Source organism: Xenopus laevis, chromosome 6L, assembly GCF_017654675.1.
Source record: "Xenopus laevis strain J_2021 chromosome 6L, Xenopus_laevis_v10.1, whole genome shotgun sequence".
Classification (NCBI taxonomy): domain Eukaryota; kingdom Metazoa; phylum Chordata; class Amphibia; order Anura; family Pipidae; genus Xenopus; species Xenopus laevis.
Genome location: NC_054381.1, coordinates 8,637,135 through 8,657,031, shown reverse-complemented (window position 1 = coordinate 8,657,031; position 19,897 = coordinate 8,637,135). Strand labels below are relative to the sequence as shown.

The window sequence follows — 19,897 nt, the reverse complement described above, 5'->3', positions numbered from 1 at the left end:
TACTTTTGACTTTCATAATTTCAATGATGGATAACCTCTTGTAATATTGTCCCAGCTTTGCCCCCACAATTTAAAATGGAACTTAAGAACAAAGACGCAAGTGAAGGAGAATCGGTAACTTTACACTGTGAGCTAACTAAGGCTAAAGCTTCCTTGGAATGGAGGAAAGAGCAAAATACCCTGAAGCAGAGCGACAAATACAAAATGAAGCAAGATGGCCGAGTCGCGGAACTTTTGATTTTCAATTTAGACCTGAAGGATGCTGGGCAGTATTCGTGTGTTTGTGGAGAACAGAAGACAACTGCTGTGCTGACAGTAAATGGTAAAATGCCATTCATCTTCATCTAGAACTAACATTTACTTTAGCTCATTTTCTAAACTTGACTTCAGATCACTCATATACTGTTCCTCTACATCACGTTTTCCTAAACCCTATGTAAATGATTTCTTGACTCTTTTCCTCTTAAACCAATTTCAATAGCTATTCTAGTGAATGCATTTACCCAAACAGTAAGAGAATCTTCCCATTCATATCATTAGATAAAGCCAAAGTGATTGAACGCTTCCTTGTGGTCAATTTACAAAATTTGTACAAATGTTCTATATATAGTAAAATGCAGTCGATGTATTCTCACATAGAAATATCATTTATCTATAAATTCAAAGCCCATGTAGTACAAAATATTAGCTTTTGACTATTGTGTATAGTCATAGTCATTTAAACAGCTTGAGTGTATGAATTGGGTCTATGGGAAAATGGTCTTCTTGCTTAGATGTCCAGCCAGCAGACATTCCTCAATTTGACTTTCTTCAGTATACATGGATTTTCTGATCCTATGAAAAACAGAAGATTCATTATGGGGCCGATTCACAAAGGGTCGAATATCGAGGGTTAATTAACCCTCGATATTCGACTGGGAATTAAAATCCTTTGACCGAATATCGAAGTTGAAGGATTTTAGCGCAAATAGTGCGATCGAACGATCGAAGGATTATTCCTTCGATCGAACGATAAAATCCTTCGAATCTAATGATTCGAAGGAATTAAATCCAACGATCGAAGGAATATCCTTCGATCAAAAAAACTTAGGAAAGCCTATAGGGACCTTCCCCATAGGCTAACATTGAGTTCGGTAGCTTTTAGATGGCGAACTAGGGGGTCGAAGTTTTTTCTTAAAGAGACAGTACTTCGACTATCGAATGGTCGAACGATTTTAAGTTCGAATCCTTCGATTCGAAGTCATAGTCATAGTCGAAGGTCGAAGTAGCCCATTCCATGGTCGAAGTAGCCCAAAAACCACTTCAAAATTCATTTTTTTACTTCGAATCCTTCACTCGAAGTTAGTGAATCGGCCCCTATAACACCAAAATTTGTTGATTTACAGGACTCATTTCGGGAGTACCTTTACAATTCAACCTTTTATTATAATTTGTTGAATGGGTAAGAAATGCTAACTAACTGAGCATGATGAATAAGAAGCATGGATCATCACCTGAAGTTGTTATTTCAAATTGTGTCTAATTCTGTACATATTTACACAAGTATGCCAAAACTTTTATGAGATAGGGCTTGCACCTCTAACTGTTAGTCTCGTCTGTGAATTCTAGCCCTTCCCATCATTTTCATTGAAGAGCTGAAATGTGAAACAGGTATAGAGGATCAAGATATCACCCTTCACTGTGAGCTGAATAAGCACAATGAGCCAGTGGTTTGGAAAAAAGACAATCAGGAAATTAAGTCAAGTGACAAGTACAAGCTAAAGCAGGATGGTCCAGTTGCGGAACTGAAGATCCTCAGGCTCAATGTAAAAGATGCTGGAAGCTATACGTGTGTGTGCAGAGACCAGGAAACCACTGCAAATCTAACAGTACAGGGTAACCTATTCATTCTTATACAGTAATATACACCTTAAAATTAAAATTCTTATACATTAAGGGGCACATTTACTAAGCTCGAGTGAAGGATTCGAATAAAAAAACTTCGAATTTCAAAGTATTTTTTTTGGCTACTTCGAATAGGCTACTACGACCTTCGACTTCGATTAGAATGTTCGACTATTCGACCATTCGATAGTCGAAGTACTGTCTCTTTAAAAAATACTTCGACTACATACTTCGGCAGTTTAAACCTACCGAGGTACAATGTTAGCCTATGGGGACCTTCCTCAGCACTTTCCTAACCTTTTTTTGATCTAAGAAAAATCAATTTTTCGATTGCTTAAAATTGTTCAAATCGTACGATTTTTACTACGATCGATCGATTGAAGGATTTGAGCTAAATCCTTTGAATTCGATATTCGAATACGAAGGATTTAAATTCAAGGGTCGAATTTGAGGGTTAACTAACCCTCGATATTCGACCCTTGTTAAATGTGCCCCCCCAGAAAATATACTCCAATAAGCTTACCAAGAGCTTTGGTTTTTGAAAGAAAGAAATTTGATATTTCGCATAAATATAACAGTGTATATATACTGCAGTTTAGGAACCCACGGCAATTAAATAGATTAGCAATTAATTGTTTTAAGTAATTATTAAGAACACTGGAATATCTGGATCACAAAAGACTTCAGCAAAGGGAATAGACAACCAAACTCTAGACAATTACACTTGAAACCAAGAGTTTTTGAAGCCAGTGTTCAACACCCCACGATTAGGGATGGGCAAATTTTTTCGGCTTGTCTCGCCACGGAAATGACACCCATAGACTTGTATGGCATCGCACGTCAAAAAAAATTTGCTGCGAGTTAACATTTTTTTGACGCCCATAGACTTTTATGGGCATCGGAGACATTTCGCCAGTGGCAAATTTTTGGCAAAACGAAAGGGGTCAAATTTTCCCAAACCTACCCACGATTATCCAATTTAATTTAGTTTGTTTTTACTTATTATTACTTATTCTGAAACCATACCTGACTTTTTGTGAATTTTAGAGAGTAATCCTGTGGTTTTCTTTCTCACTTTACAAGTGATTTCAAATTGATGGGTCATGTTGAAACCACCTCAGGCCTGGACTTTTTATTCACTACATTTTTGTTGTTTCCCATTAGAACTACCAGTGCTCTTTAAAGAAGAACTCAAACATGCAGAAGAAAGAGAAGGGCAGAAGGCTATTTTCCATTGCAAGCTGACTAAGCCAAATGCAAGAGTGGAGTGGAAGAAGGGTCACGAAACTCTTAAACCAAGTGATAAGCATCAACTGAGGCAGGATGGTGTCATAGCAGAGCTAACCATCAGCAAACTGGAGCTAAAGGATTCTGGGAATTATACATGTGTGTGTGGAGAGGAGGCCACTACTGCCACTTTAACAGTTACTGGTAATTTTTTTTAAAATTAAATTATCTTTAATGTATAGTCAGCAAAGTCTTCAATTCAAAATCTTCTACCTCCTATAAAATGCCGAAATCTGCTGTACAGTCAAAACTCATCATAAATGTCCACAATCTACTCTCTAGAGCTGCCCGCAGTCTTCAATGCTGATCTGAAAAATGTTGAGGCCACTGAAGGGGGAACAGCCAAATTATGTTGCGGGGTGACAAAGGCTTCGGCATCAGTACAATGGATGAAAGGAAAACAAGCATTACGATCCAATGATAAATATCACATGAAGCAAGAAGGTTGTGCGTTTGAGTTGTTAATATGTGATATGGATCTGGATGATGCTGGCCAGTACTCCTGCATCTGTGGAGACCAGAAGACCTCTGCTACTTTAACTGTGAATGGTAACGTTTTAACTCTTTTCTTGACTAGTAGTTTATTTTTGATGGTAGCCACTTCTGCCTGCACGTCATGGAAGAAATAACAATTGTTTTTAGGATTTGAGAAGTTGCCTCTTTGCAAATCATTCATGATATAAGCATTCAGCATATGTGACATTGTCCTACCAATATAAAATATATATTTATATAAACTGGGTTTTTGGTATTAAAGAATAATTGGCGTTCATTATTTTTGGTATTTCTGATGAGCATATCCTTAAGCAGGAGATGTTGGACTAGTAACTAGTGTTAACACCAAATACTACTTATTTGTTATTTATGGTGTCCATTTTATTTATTAATCTTAAGAAAATATCAGGTTTAATCAATATATGCATCCAACTCATTTTCCCTGCAACAAAACAATTATTCTTCTACCAGCTCTGCCTGTTGTCTTTAAAGAAGAATTGAAGAACATAGAGGTCACAGAATGTGAGACAGCTACTCTCCACTGTGAGCTCAGCAAACCCAATGTTTCTGTTGAGTGGAAGAAAGGATCCCATGTGCTGAGTCAGAGTCAGAAATATTCCTTCAGACAAGAAGGTCTAAGTGCTGATCTTGTAATCGACAACATCGACCCAAAGGATGCTGGAGAATACACGTGTACTTGTGGAGATAAGAAGACTTCTGCTGTGGTGACGGTCAATGGTAAACATGAGCAAAGCTCCTGGTTTTTTCTTCTTCTAATTAATCCACCTTCATCCATTAAAGGATAAGTAAACCTTTAAAACAAGTGAATGTAAAATTGATGAGAGTGTTATTCTAAGAACTTTCGCAATTTACATTCATTATTTATTTTCTTTTAATTCCAAGATATTAAGGGATACATGTGATGTTAATATGGATGAAATTTGTTCCAACAGCGCCACCTGCTGGTCAGTTTCCCGCCAGTCTGACCAGCAAGTAGTCAAGGAAGTTGTCAGGAGAAAGAAAGAGGCTGCTCTGATGTTCTTCTGCTTAGGAAAACAATTAGAAACCTTTTTCAAATCTTTCCTAAGCAGAAGAACATCAGCCTCTTTCTTTCTCCTGACAACTTCCTTGACTACGTGGTGGTCAGACTGGTGGGAAACTGACCAGCAGGTGGCGCTGTTGGAACAAAATTCATTCAAAATAACAGTATATGTATCCCTTAATATCTTGGAATTAAAAGAAAATAAATAATGAATGTACATTGCAAAAGTGCTAAGAATAGCCCCCTCGTCAGTTTTACATTCACTTATTTTAAAGGTTTACTTATCCTTTAACCATTGACTATGTTTTATTAAACTTTCTTTTTTTTCTGATCATTTTACACATCTCTTCATGTCATTATAACCTGTTTGGGGCACATTTGTTAAAATTCAGGATTGTGATTTTTCTGTGATTCGATAAAGTTGCAGCAAGAAAGTGATCACAATTTTTTTTCAAATTCAAGGGGGCAGATTCACTAAAGAGCGAATTGTTACCAGCGACCGATTTGCACACATTGTACCACTTCGCCAGGCACAAATTCGCTACCACTACACTAATTTCTAATGCGAAATTGCAAAGATGCATTAGCGTTCATTTTCTGCCTAGCGAATATTCGCTAGTGATCTTTCGCTTAAGCCAATTTGCATACAGCGGGTAATTTAAAGTTGTATGCAGGTTTTTATTATAAATGTTGGTGCAAATGCTTGGTCACCACTTTTTAATTCAAATCTTAATAAAGACAATAGAATTTACTGTATATAATGCCCTACATATGAGCCCACTGTAAAATGAATGTTCCATGTGTTAAGAAATTTCTGGAGAAAACTGGTTTCCTAAAAAAAGCTTGTTAGGACTTTTGCAGGCAATTCTGCTTAAAAATAGGAAAAGTTGCCTGCATTTTCGGCACACAGGATATGATGTAAGTAGGGATGCACCGAATCCACTATTTTTGGATTCGGTGAATCCCCGAATCCTTCATGAAGGATTCGTGTGAATACCGAACCGAAGGGGTGGGAAGTGGAAAACATTTTTTACTTCCTTGTTTTGTGACAAAAACTCACGCGATTTCCCTCCCTGGATTCGGATTCGGTTGGGCCAGACAGAAAGATTCGGCCGAATCCGAATCCTGCTGAAAAAGGCTGAATCCTGGCTGTATCCAGGCCGAATCCCGAACCGAATCCTGGATTCAGTGCATCCCTAGATGTAAGTGACAGAAGATTGAAGAAGATCTAGCTTCTTTTTAGCAATTCTTCTGGTCTGAGGTGGCGAAGTCAACTCTGGCGAAAGAGGTAATGTTCAGTGAAATCCGCACTTTACTGAATTTGTGGAGTAACGACCTTTCACCAGTCCGAACGAACAATAGCAATGGTCTCTTTCGCTAGTGAATTGGTGCCTGCACTGCCAATGTCCCTGCGGGTGGCAACACTGGTGAATTGTCGCTAGTGTTAGTCACTTCATCTGCCCCAAGGTTTTTCACATTTTTTTAAAATGTATCTATTGAAAATAATTTTGAAAATCAAAATGAAAAACCTGCAATGGGAGGTTTATTTTCAACATTTAAGCTTTTTTTTTAAGCATTTTAAAAAAGTAATGGAGCAATGCAATTTTTTGTTGTGTTCAAGTTTCTTGTTACATGCACAACTCGATCAAGTTTAATCATACGGTATTTCATTTTCATGATCTAATTTTGAATTAATAGGGGAATTAATTAATAGGTTATAAAGACCAATTCTACTAACTTCTTTTTCTACAACTGTGTTTCCCTTCCAGTTATGATCTTTGTAACATGCAAAATTATTATTATTATTCCTGAGTATATAATGTGTATAATGTAAAAGCAAAATTTAGGAGATTTCTCCTCCCTGTAAAACATCGAGCAAAATTCTTGGCGTTTTTGATGTATTTGAGAGAACATTATTCTTCTCTCTTGCGTTTTAGTCCTTCCAGTGATTTTTAAAGAAGAACTGAAATGTGTTGAAGCTACTGAGGGAGAAAAGGCAAGTCTGCTTTGCGAGCTCAGCAAATCAGATGTGCCCGTTGAATGGCTGAAAGGATCTCAGGTGCTCCAATCAGGAGACAAGTACCAAATGCAACAAAGTGAAGGAAAAGTTGAACTGCTCATCAATGATCTTGATTTAGGAGATGCTGGGGATTACAGTTGCATATGCGGTATAGAGAAAACAACCTGTGATCTAAAAGTCAAAGGTAAATAGAATTATATCATAATCTAAATATGCGTTGTAAAGAACAACACCTAGGGGCACATTTACTTAGCTCGAGTGAAGGATTTTCGAAGTTTTTTTTTGGCTACTTCGACCATCGAATTGGCTACTTCGACCTTCGACTACAACTTAGAATCGAACGATACGAACTAAAAATCATTCGACTATTCGACCATTCGACCATTCGATAGTCGAAGTACTGTCTCTTTAAAAAAAACTTCGACCACCTATTTCGCCACCTAAAACCTACCGAGCACCAATGTTAGCCTATGGGGAAGGTCCCCATAGGCTTTCTAGGAAATTTCTGATCGAAGGAAAATCGTTCGATCGATGTATTAAAATCCTTCGAATCGTTCGTTTCAAAGGATTTAATCGGTCGATCGAACGATTTTTCCTTCGATCGTTCGATAGACTTGCAGTAAATCCTTCGACTTCGATTTTCGAAGTCGAAGGATTTAACTTCGATGATAATCGACCCTTAGTAAATGTTCCCCCGAATAAAAAATATTCGAGTAGAGACATTTTTGGAATCCCTGTAGCTTTTGCTGAATTGTGAACATCTATGAAAAACATGTGATTGAATCAATGTTTGGGGAATAATCAATGCATACATTTTTTAGTATCTACACAAAGTAAATATTACATGGGAAGCTAATAGAGATCATATACATAACTCATACAATTGTGTATGTAGCATTTTAGCAATTGTGATATAACAGAAAACTATTTACTGGCCCTCGCTATTCTTGGACACATTTCTAGGATAAAAGTGCATATGGTGCTCTATTCTCACAAGGTCTTTTATTCTTATATCTGGCCTCTCTGATTTACTAGCCAACCTTCTCTCCAACGTTCCTAGATAAAGAAGCTGAATCTATTCAACAGTTTGTTCACCTGCTCCAGCTGGAGCTAAATGCACCTATTGGACTAGGTTAGCCCTTCAGCTTCTTATATCATCAATCTCCATTGAACAGGACCTTCAACATTTTCAAAAAAGCCATGAGAATTGTTCCACTTTTTGGTAGGGGCAGATTTTTCAAAGGTCGAATTTCGAAGTTATTGTTTATCTATTATGGAGTGTTCAAACCCTTAGTTATGCACCCAAGAGGGAGTCAGGTGCTTAAACTGGATGACCTCTGCCTGCCTTCAGGTCTTGCAACCCATGTAAAATAAAACCAGTAGCACTCTTATAAAGTTGAAAAGTGAATACGTAATTTATTTAGCCCATATGTATACAAGGGCAACGTTTCAGGCTCCACTGAGCCCTTTATCAAGCCTGGCCTAATTTCGAAGTTATGTGATTTTTTTTTTTTTTTACTCTTATAAATTCGAATGTACTCACAACTCGAATAGAAGGTTATTTAAGAAAAAACTCAAACGTCAAACATTCGATCGAATATGGAAGACCCAAAAATTAGAATTGAATGCGCGAGTTTTCCTCAGAAAAAAAACTAGAATGTCGGGAAGGCAATTAACATCTTCAAATGGATCAACGTATGGAATGGATTCATATGGATCAATGTACATGAACTAAGCAGGTTTTAGGTGGCGAGTATTCAAATTAGATTCCAGGGTCGAAATGTGAAAAATCTCAGTTTTGACCAAAAATAAAATTAGAAAATGTGAAATTGAATTTGCCATTCGAACATGAATAAATCTGCCCCTAACTAGATATTATCACTTTAGAAGGAACTTTTTAAACTGAATTGAATGATATTTTGAATGATGAACATTATTTTTTAAATGCTATGCAAACTAGCGATGGTTGAATTTTGATCCTGGCGTCAAAATTTTTTATACACTGTCGACAATTCCGACGACGGCGACAATCAGACGCGCATTTAAGTCAATGGGCGCCTTTAATTGTCACCGGTGTTGGAATTGTCACCAGCGGCAGAATTGTCACCGGCGGCGAAATGTGGAAATTCACAGCCTGGTGAATAAATTCACCGTAAATTCGTCAGTGCTATAAACAATATATCTTCTTATTGTACTTTGATCTCTTTTATTTTCATAATTTTAGCAATAACATGTCATGGTTTTCCTTTTTATTGTACTTTACAAACCTTTTTTGTTTTGTGTGACACCAGTAGCACTGATTCTTTGTTCTACATGTGTTGCTTGGGTATATTTTGTTTACATTTAGATAATTGAAAAGGGAACAAATTAGGTAGCCATTTTTTTGCAAATCAGATGATATTGAGAGTTTGTTTTATGGTATTATTCCTGGAAAAGAATCTATTTTCAGAATATCTTGAGTCCAATTATTCGATGCAATGCTGAGACCTTTTTACATCAGATACTTTTGTTTTCCTTCAGAGGTTCTTATTATTTTCCAGTATGTGATGATACTTTTCTTGTAGTTTTTCCCACTCAGATATTTTGTACTTATTTTTCTTTAGCCCTGCCATCTGTATTCACAAAACCTCTGAAGGACACTGAGGCTGAGGAGGATGACACATTGACATTACAATGTGAAGTATCTAAGACTAATGTCTCAGTTGAATGGAGAAAAGGGAGCCTAGGACTTCAGCAGGGCAGCAAGTATGAGATCAGGCAGAAGGACTGCGTTGCACAACTGATAATACACAACCTTAGGTTGGAAGACACAGGAGAGTACAGCTGTGATACTGGGGACCAGGAAACAAGGGCATATCTAGCAGTAAAAGGTAACATACTTCATAACAGAGACACCAAATATTATTAAGTAAGCAGGAACGTTTCTTTAAACTGTGTGAATTGGTCACTGTGATAATCATATCAAGTCACATACACTTTGGGCATTGCTGCTCGTTTTTATGTTTGTTAACAATGGCAGAAGAGCCTCTTAACTTAATAGATTTCAGAATTGATAGGTATGGAAATGGACATTGATTTTCATGCATTAATATACCATACACAATCTATACTAGTCATCTATACTATGGTACTTGAGGTTACTTTTGTGGATAAGGTCCAAAGCACAAGACCCTTCTAAATATAGTCTTCTGCCCCTTATATTGTTCCTGAAAGCACAGACAGCACAGAAGGAAAGGGTTATTCTGGTTGTTAGTACAGGTATGGGACCTGTTTTCCAGAATGTTCGGGACCTGGGGTTTCCTGTATAAGGGATCTTTCTGTAAATCGGATCTCCGTGCTTCAAGTCTACTAAGGAATAATTTAAACCAAATAGGCTGGTTTTGCTTCCAATAAGGATTCATTATACAGGTATGGGATTGGTTATCTTGAAACCAGTTATCCAGAAAGCTCAGAATTACAGAATGGCCATCTCCCATTTTATCCCAATAATCCAAATTTTTAAAAAAACATTCCCTTTTTCTCTGTAATAATAAAACAGTAGCTTGTACTTGATCCCAACTGAGATCTAATTAATCCTTATTGGAAGAAAAACCAGCCTATTGTGTTTATTTAATGTTTACATGATTTTCTAATAGACTTAACATATGAAGATCCAAATTAAGGAAAGATCTGTTATCCAGAAGACCCCAGGTCCCGAGCATTCTGGATAATAGGTCCCATACCTGTATCTTATAGCATTCTCTAGAACAGTGGTCCCCAACCAGTAGCTCGTGAGCAACATGTTACTCCCCAACCCCTTGGATGTTGCTCCCAGTGGCCTCAGAGCAGGTGATTATTTTTGAATTCCAGGCTTGAAAGTTGTATAAAAACCAGGTGTCCTACCAAACAGAGGCTGCCAGTCCACATAGTGGCTACCAATAGTCAATCACAACCCTTACTTGGCACTAGCCAGGAACATTTTTCATGCTTGTGTTGCTCCCCAACTCTTGTTTCATCTGAATGTTGCTCACGGGTGGAAAAAGGTTGGGGACCCCTGCTCTAGAATGATATAACAACTACAATTAAACTCTGTTTCTCTAAAGTCACGAATACCAGGTAATTTATTAAAAGATCTGAATATAAAAAGCTCAAATTAAAAAAAAAAATCACTTAATGATCTGCAAAAAAATCTGAATACCCTGAAAACCTCTAAAAATTTGAGTTTTTCTGGTAATAACTAACAGAAAAAAAAATCTGAAAACCTCTAGAAACCCAAATAGCTAAAAATGCACCAATAGGATCAGCACATCTCCCACTGACTTCTCCATGACCCTGAATGTTTTTACTTACCAATGTTTGTATTAGAGTATTTTGTAGTTTTTAGACTAAATCTAAATTTTTTAGAGCTTTATTTTTTTAAAACATGAATTTTTAGAGAAAAAAATTGATATGTGAAAAAAACATAAATTAGAATGTTACTAAATAGTCATGTGACAACCACTGAGCCAAATTAACAGGCGTACCTCCATGTGTATTCTTTAATTAAGAATAGCGATGTGCGAATTTGGGGCGTTTCGCATCGCCGAAAAATTCACGAATTTCCCGCGAAATCCGCTAAACTGCGAAAAATTCACGAAACAGTGTTTTTTGGACGCCGGCGCAAATTCGCTGACGAAAATGCTGTCGTTGATGAATTTTCGTGGCGGTTTCGCTAATTTATTCGCGTCTGTGAATCGCGGGAATTCGCCACAAATTCACGCCTGCCAAATAAATTCGCTCATCACTAATTAAGAAACAAAAGAACACATTCTAATTAAGAAATCATTATTATACAGTATATGTGTATACGGCTCACACAAACTAAGGGAATGGTGCAAGTCAGTTTGGACAGACAAATACAAGAGTCCTCTGTAGGGATGTAGCGAACGTCGGAAAAAAAGTTCGCGAACATATTCGCGAACTTGCGCAAAAACGCGAGCGGTTCGCGAACGGTTCGCGAACCCCATAGACTTCAATGGGAAGGCGAACTTTAACATCTAGAAAAGACATTTCTGGCCAGAAAAATGATTTTAAAGTTGTTTAAAGGGTGCAACGACCTGGACAGTGGCATGCCAGAGGGGGATCAAGGGCAAAAATGTATCTGAAAAATCTGCCTGTGTGTGCTTGGAAGAGATAGTGTAGGGGGAGAGCTGTTAGTGATTTCAGGGACAGATGATAGTAAGTTTGCTGGCTAGTAATCTACTTGATACTGCTCTGTATTGGAGGGACAGAAGTCTGCAGGGATTTGAGGGACATTTTAGCTTAGGTAGCTTTGCTGGCTAGTAATCTACTGTTCTCTTTAAACAACTGCCATACGTTGACCTTGTAGGCATTGTTTGCCCAGTTTTTTTGGACGCAGCCACTGAAGCACAGTTGCCATAAAAAATATGCCATATAAATGCTGAAAATAGTAATTTTTCGCCATACGTTGACCTTGTAGACATTGTTTGCCCAGTTTTTTTGGTTGCAGCCACTGAAGCACAGTTGCCAGAAAAAATATGCCATATAAATGCTGAAAATAGTCATTTTTTGCCATACGTTGACCTTGTAGGCATTGTTTGCCCAGTTTTTTTGGTCGCAGCCACTGAAGCACAGTTGCCAGAAAAAATATGCCATATAAATGCTGAAAATAGTCATTTTTTGCCATATACGTTGAGTCAACGTATGGCAAAAAATGACTATTTTCAGCATTTATATGGCATATTTTTTCTGGCCTCTGTGCTTCAGTGGCTGCGGCCAAAAAAACTGGGCAAACAATGCCTACAAGGTCAACGTCGTTGACCTTGTAGGCATTGTTTGCCCAGTTTTTTTGGCCGCAGCCACTGAAGCACAGAGGCCAGAAAAAATATGCCATATAAATTCTGAAAATAGTCATTTTTTTGGTCGCAGCCACTGAAGCACAGTTGCCAGAAAAATTATGCCATATAAATGCTGAAAATATGCATTTTTTTGGTTGCAGCCACTGAAGCACAGAGGCCAGAAAAATTATGCCATATAAATGCTGAAAATATAAATTTTTTTGGTTGCAGCCACTGAAGCACAGAGGCCAGAAAAATTATGCCATATAAATGCTGAAAATATGCATTTTTTTGGTTGCAGCCACTGAAGCACAGAGGCCAGAAAAATTATGCCATATAAATGCAGAAAATATGCATTTTTTGGACGCAGCCACTGAAGCACAGTTGCCAGAAAAAATATGCCATATAAATGCTGAAAATAGTCATTTTTTGCCATACGTTGACCTTGTAGACATTGTTTGCCCAGTTTTTTTGGTTGCAGCCACTGAAGCACAGAGGCCAGAAAAAATTAAACCAGTAGGGTTTGCACCCTAGTTTGTAACGGTGGCGGAGGGAGGAGGACGCTAAAGGACAGCTGTGTGTGGAGTCATGAGGCTTGAAGAGAAGGACAGCTGCATAGAAGTCAGAACAAGTCTTCCGGCGTGCAGTAACCCTCCGAGATCCACCCCTCATTCATTTTAATAAAGGTCAGGTAATCGACACTTTTGTGACCTAGGCGAGTTCTCTTCTCAGTTACAATCCCTCCTGCTGCACTGAAGGTCCTTTCTGAGAGCACACTTGAGGCTGGGCAAGACAAGAGGTTCATGGCAAATTGTGACAGCTCTGGCCACAGATCAAGCCTGCGCACCCAGTAGTCCAGGGGTTCATCGCTCCTCAGAGTGTCGATATCTGCAGTTAATGCCAGGTAGTCCGCTACCTGCCGGTCGAGGCGTTCTTTGAGGGTGGATCCAGAAGGGTTGTGGCGCTGCCTTGGACAGAAAAACATTTGCATGTCTGACGTTACAGACTGGCCAAAGGGCTTTGTCCTTGCAGGTATGCTCGTGGCAGGATTACTGGCACCTCTGCCGCTGGAATGTTGATGAGTTCCTGAAGTGACATCACCCTTAAAAGCATTGTACAACATGTTTTGCAGGCTGGTTTGTAAATGCCGCATCTTTTCGGACTTGTGGTATGTTGGTAACATTTCTGACACTTTATGCTTGTACCGAGGGTCTAGTAGCGTTGCGACCCAGTACAGGTCCTTCTCCTTAAGCCTCTTGATACGGGGGTCCTTCAACAGGCATGACAGCATGAAAGACCCCATTCTCACAAGGTTGGATGCAGAGCTATCCATCTCCGCTTCCTCATTATCAAGGACTGCATCATCCACGGTCTCCTCCCCCCAGCCACGTACAAGACCAGGGGTCCCCAAAAGGTCACCACTAGCCCCCTGGGAAGCCTGCTCCTGTTGGTCCTCCTCCTCCTCCTCCACAAAGCCACCTTCCTCCTCTGACTCCACTTCTGGCACCTCTCCCTGCGTTGCAGCAGGTGCCTGGGTTCGTTCTGGTGATTCCGACCAGAAATCGTGCGCTTCCAGCTCCTCGTCACGCTGGTCTACAGCCTCATCTGTCACTCGTCGCACGGCACGCTCCAGGAATAAAGCGAAGGGTATTAGGTCGCTGATGGTGCCTTCGGTGCGACTGACCATATTTGTCACCTCTTCAAAAGGTCGCATGAGCCTGCAGGCATCGCGCATAAGCACCCAGTAACGGGGGAAAAAAATCCCCAGCTGTGCAGATCCAGTCCTACCACCCAGTTCAAAAAGGTACTCGTTGACGGCCCTTTGTTGTTGCAGCAGACGTTCCAACATAAGGAGCGTTGAATTCCAGCGAGTCTGGCTGTCAGAAATCAAACGCCTGACTGGCATGTTGTAGCGCTGCTGAATGTCAGCAAGGCGTGCCATGGCTGTGTAGGAACGTCTGAAATGGGCCGACACCTTTCTGGACTGGGTGAGAACGTCCTGGAATCCTGGGTACTTGGAGACAAAACGTTGGACTATTAAATTTAACACATGTGCCATGCAGGGCACATGTGTTAAATTGCCTAGTCTCAACGCTGCCAACAGATTGCTTCCATTGTCACACACCACTTTTCCGATCTGCAGTTGGTGTGGGGTCAGCCACCGATCGGCCTGTGACTGCAGAGATGACAGGAGTACAGATCCGGTATGGTTTTTGCTTTCCAGGCACGTCATCCCCAAGACAGCGTGACAACGGCGTACCTGGCACGTCGAATAGCCTAGGGGGAGCTGGGGGTGCACAGGTGTGGAGGAGGAGAAGGAGGACCCAGCAGCAGAGTAAGAAGAAGAAGAAGACGAGGTAGAGAGCGATGGAGGAGTAGAGGTGGTGGCAGAACCGCGTGCAATCCGTGGCGGTGACACCAACTCCACTGTTGTTGTTGAGCTACCCATTCCCTGCTTCCCAGCCATTACCAAGTTCACCCAGTGGGCAGTGTAGGTGACATACCTGCCCTGACCATGCTTGGAGGACCATGCGTCAGTAGTCATATGGACCTTTGGCCCAACACTAAGTGACAGAGATGCGGTAACTTGGCTCTGCACATGTTGGTACAGGTGTGGTATTCCCTTTTTAGCAAAAAAATTGCGGCTGGGTACCTTCCACTGCGGTGTCCCAATTGCTACAAATTTGCGGAAGGCCTCAGAGTCCACCAGCTGGTATGGTAAAAGCTGGCGGGCTAAGAGTGCAGACAAGCCAGCTGTCAGACGCCGGGCAAGGGGGTGACAGTCAGACATTGGCTTCTTACGCTCAAACATGGCCTTCACAGAAACTTGGCTGGTGGCAGATGACTGGGAATGGGAACAGGTGGTCAAGGTGGAAGGCGGAGTGGAGGGTGGTTCAGACGGGTCAAGGAGAGCAGAGGTAGAGCAGTAAGATGCTGGACCAGAAGGAGTGTGGCTTTTAGTTTGCCTGTTGCCTTTGAGGTGTTGCTCCCAAAGTGCTTTGTGCTTGCCGCTCATGTGCCTTCGCATAGAAGTTGTACCTATGTGGCTGTTGGGCTTACCAAGGCTCAGTTTCTGACTGCACTCATTGCAAATTACAATGCTTTTGTCAGAGGCACACACATTAAAAAAATCCCACACTGCTGACTTTTTGGAAGTGTGCGATCTGGCGGTAACAGTAGAAGTTGGCGGCATTGGCGGCAATGGCGGGTGCGTTGGCCGGCTGAACACAGGTGCCGATACATGTTGTTGCCCTACTGATCCCTGCGGGCTGTCCTCCCTGCTTCTTCTAAGTCTTATTCTCCTACTGCCTCTCTGACTCTCCGTCTCTCCATCTGAACTACCCTCCTCTTGCTCTCTTCTACTAGGCACCCACAAAACATCAATCTCCTCATCATCATTCTCCTCAGATGCATCAATTTCTTCTGACACATCACAGAAGGAAGCAGCAGCGGGGACCTCCTCCTCATCACTCATTATGTCCATCTCTATCGTGTTCTCTGCCAGAATTAAATCTGGTGTAAGGTCCTCATCTCCTTCATCTTCTTCTGGCAATAATGGTTGCGCATTACTCAGTTCAAGAAACTCATGGGAAAATAACTCCTCTGACCCCAGTGAAGAAGGGGCACCGGTGGTGGAGGAAGTGTTACGTGGGGTGGCCATAGCAGTGGAGGATGAGGAGGATGTTGTGGTAAAGTTAGAAACGGTAGAGGATGGGGTGTGCTGTGTAAGCCAGTCAACTACCTCTTCAGCATTTTGGGAGTTCAGGGTCATTGGCTTTTTAAAACTGGGCAATTTGCTAGGGCCACAGGATTGCATAGCAGCACGGCCCCTAGCACGGCCTCTGCGTGGCGGCCTGCCTTTGCCTGGCATTATTTTTAAAAAAACAACAACAACAACAAAAACTCAGTTGGTTTTTCTGGAAACGATAATACACACAGCTAGATGGCGGGTTGAAGAAAACAGTGTGCAAATAATGCCTACAAGGTCAACGTATACACTACTACAGCGGTGGATACGGATTACGTAAAATATATGAATGCTGCTTGAAAAAAAGTAACTCAAGTGGTTTTTCTAGAGACGATAATATTATCAATATTTAGACAAAATGTGAACAAGCTCACACAGCTAGATGGCGGGTTGAAGAAAACAGTGTGCAAATAATGCCTACAAGGTCAACGTATACACTACTACAGCGGTGGATACGGATTACATAAAATATATGAATGCTGCTTGAAAAAAAGTAACTCAAGTGGTTTTTCTAGAGACGATAATATTATCAATATTTAGACAAAATGTGAACAAGCTCACACAGCTAGATGGCGGGTTGAAGAAAACAGTGTGCAAATAATGCCTACAAGGTCAACGTATACACTACTACAGCGGTGGATACGGATTACGTAAAATATATTATGGCTGCTTGAAAAAAGTCACTCCGGTGTTTTTTCTGGAGACGGTAATATTATGGATATTTAGACAGAATGTGAACAAGGTCACACAGCTAGATGGCGGGTTGAAGAAAACACTGTGCAAATAATGCCTACAAGGTCAACGTATACACTACTACAGCGGTGGATACGGATTACGTAAAATATATGAATGCTGCTTGAAAAAAAGTAACTCAAGTGGTTTTTCTAGAGACGATAATATTATCAATATTTAGACAAAATGTGAACAAGCTCACACAGCTAGATGGCGGGTTGAAGAAAACAGTGTGCAAATAATGCCTACAAGGTCAACGTATACACTACTACAGCGGTGGATACGGATTACGTAAAATATATTATGGCTGCTTGAAAAAAGTCACTCCGGTGTTTTTTCTGGAGACGGTAATATTATGGATATTTAGACAGAATGTGAACAAGGTCACACAGCTAGATGGCGGGTTGAAGAAAACAGTGTGCAAATAATGCCTACAGGGCAAATAATGCCTAAAAGGTCAACTTATACACTACTACAGCGGTAGAAAAATAAAAAAAAAATGAATATTAAAAAAAAAAAATTAAAGTTGGTGCTGCTGAACTACTAGGAGCAGCAGATTAGCACACCAGTCCCACTCCCCAACACTGCTAGACTAATAGCACTGGGCTCTTATAGTAGTAGTAGTAGTAGTAGTAAAACAACAAAAAAATAAATAAAAGCAGTCCTTACAAGGACTACTGTTATTGCAGCAGTCAGCAGATGAGATCAGAAGCAGGACAGCTGCCCACTGCAGCTACATACAGAGCACTGCAGTAGAAGGTAGATTACTAGCCAGCAAAGCTACCTAACCTAAAATGTCCCTCAAATCCCTGCAGAGTTCTGTCCCTCCAATAACAGAGCAGTATCAAAACGATTACTAGCCAGCAAACTTTCAACTGTCCCTGAAATCACTAACAGGCAGCAGCTCTCTCCCTACACTATCTCTTCAGCACACACAGGCAGAGTGAAAAAACGCTGCAGGGCTTCGGTTTTTATAGGGAAGGGGAGTGGTCCAGGGGAGAGCTTCCTGATTGGCTGCCATGTACCTGCTGGTCTGGGGTGAGAGGGCAAAAAAAAGCGCCAACAATGGCGAACCCAAAATGGCGAACGTCGCGCGACGGTCGCGAACTTCCGGCGAGCGCGAACACCCGATGTTCGCGCGAACAAGTTCGCCGGCGAACAGTTCGCGACATCTCTAGTCCTCTGCACTCAACCCATTATCAATATATTAAGGACATTGAGACATTTTGTGCTACTGCTACTGAAAAATGCCTTACCCTTTAAACAAAACAGGGATTGTTTGTCCATATATTGCAATATATTTAAGATGGCCAACTACGTCACACTCATCCCTTGTCTTGCCAGTCCTACACTCAACTTGCATCTGATTCTTTTGCTTCATTATACATTTTACAAAGGGACAAAGTTTTACCTGCAATTTACTTGCTGCTTTCAAGGTTAAAACTCCCAAACTTTGGTGCCCTTTTATTATCCACCACTGGGATCACCTGACTATAGTTGGAAAGGATGGGAGCTACAACATGGAGCTGGTCACTGCTCCTGTATAAACTATAACAAACAAGGAAAAGTTGTGCTCACCACAAATTTTTAAAAACCATTAAGTCAGTTTGGAGACAAGATCATTAACAGCTGCAGCATCAGGATTTTTATATGTCCTCTCAATATTTTTCTCTTTAGCTCTGCCGGTGCTCTTCAAGAAACCACTGAAAGACACAACAGCAGAGGAAGGTGTCACCGTGACTCTTCGCTGTGAAACCACAAAACCAAATGCCCCCATTGAATGGAGGAAAGGAACCATTGGACTTTTCCCATGTGCTAAATATAAGATGATGCAAGAAGGGGTTGTAGCTGAACTTGTGGTTTATGATGTTGAAGCAGAGGATGGGGATGAATATACGTGTGATACAGGAGACCAGCAGACCACTGCTACTGTCAAAGTTAGTGGTGAGTAGGATTTCAGTTACTGTATAACTAGAGCAATGTCTAGATAGATCTGTCCATCTATCCATAGCTGTAATCCACCAATAACAGGGCTCTGATTTGTTCTCTTATTGGTTGTTATGTGTCGCTGCCCTCTAGCAAAATTCCATAGTCTCAATAAATAAACCCTGCAATTTTTAAATACTGGGGACATCAGAAAAAATCAAACATCATGTTACATGATGTATCTTGAGTTGGGTCCGTTTGGTGTGAAAGAGAGCTCCCTGTACATACACTGAAAAGTATAATGATGAACACCAACTCTACTGTTCCTTTGCAGTGCTGCAATTCGTGCAGAACTTGCAGAACATGGAAGCTCAGGAAGGTGGGAAGGCTCGATTCTGCTGTGAGATATCTTCAAAGACGAATTCAGTGGAGTGGAGAAAAGGAGCCCAGACACTTCAGGCCAGTTCAAAGTATGAAATGAAAGAACAAGATGGAGTCAAAGAACTTATCATCCACAATCTGGAGCTGGAAGATGCTGGAGAGTACACCTGTGTGGCCCGGAGCAAGAAATCTTCAGCAACTCTAAAAGTTAAGGGTAAGGATGCAGAACCTGGGATGAAAAGTCCAGTGCTGACTTGAGAAGCTTGGGTATTAATGGCCATGGAGTGAGTATAGTTAAAGGTAGTATTCCCAGATTTGGGGTGAATGTAACAATAATTAATTTTACATCAGAAGACCAAAGTGTATCAGCTTTCTCATACTAAAAATATAAATAATGTAGGATGAATGAGACTCAGGATTGGTCACTAAGGAACAGAGAGCTAAGAGTTAATTCCAAGTATCTTTCTAGTGGATGACAACACAAGCATTGTCTGTTATGTTGCTGGTTGGAACAAGGGAATTGTGTTCATGGCAACTCTAAGATCACCAATAATCAATAAAAAATG

At 40.6% G+C, this 19,897-nt stretch overlaps 1 protein-coding gene across 1 annotated transcript in view; it reads left to right on the top strand.

Annotated features, from left to right (window-relative positions):
• The window catches only part of LOC108718692 (obscurin), a 235,192-nt gene that overhangs the window by 99,916 nt on the left and 115,379 nt on the right, over nucleotides 1-19,897 (top strand). Inside the window, exons 63-71 of the mRNA XM_041565749.1 lie at nucleotides 56-322; nucleotides 1,609-1,875; nucleotides 3,049-3,315; nucleotides 3,454-3,720; nucleotides 4,138-4,404; nucleotides 6,646-6,912; nucleotides 9,332-9,598; nucleotides 18,702-18,968; nucleotides 19,285-19,545. Of these exons, the coding sequence (XP_041421683.1) occupies nucleotides 56-322; nucleotides 1,609-1,875; nucleotides 3,049-3,315; nucleotides 3,454-3,720; nucleotides 4,138-4,404; nucleotides 6,646-6,912; nucleotides 9,332-9,598; nucleotides 18,702-18,968; nucleotides 19,285-19,545 (2,397 nt within the window). The remainder of the gene's footprint in view (nucleotides 1-55; nucleotides 323-1,608; nucleotides 1,876-3,048; nucleotides 3,316-3,453; nucleotides 3,721-4,137; nucleotides 4,405-6,645; nucleotides 6,913-9,331; nucleotides 9,599-18,701; nucleotides 18,969-19,284; nucleotides 19,546-19,897) is intronic.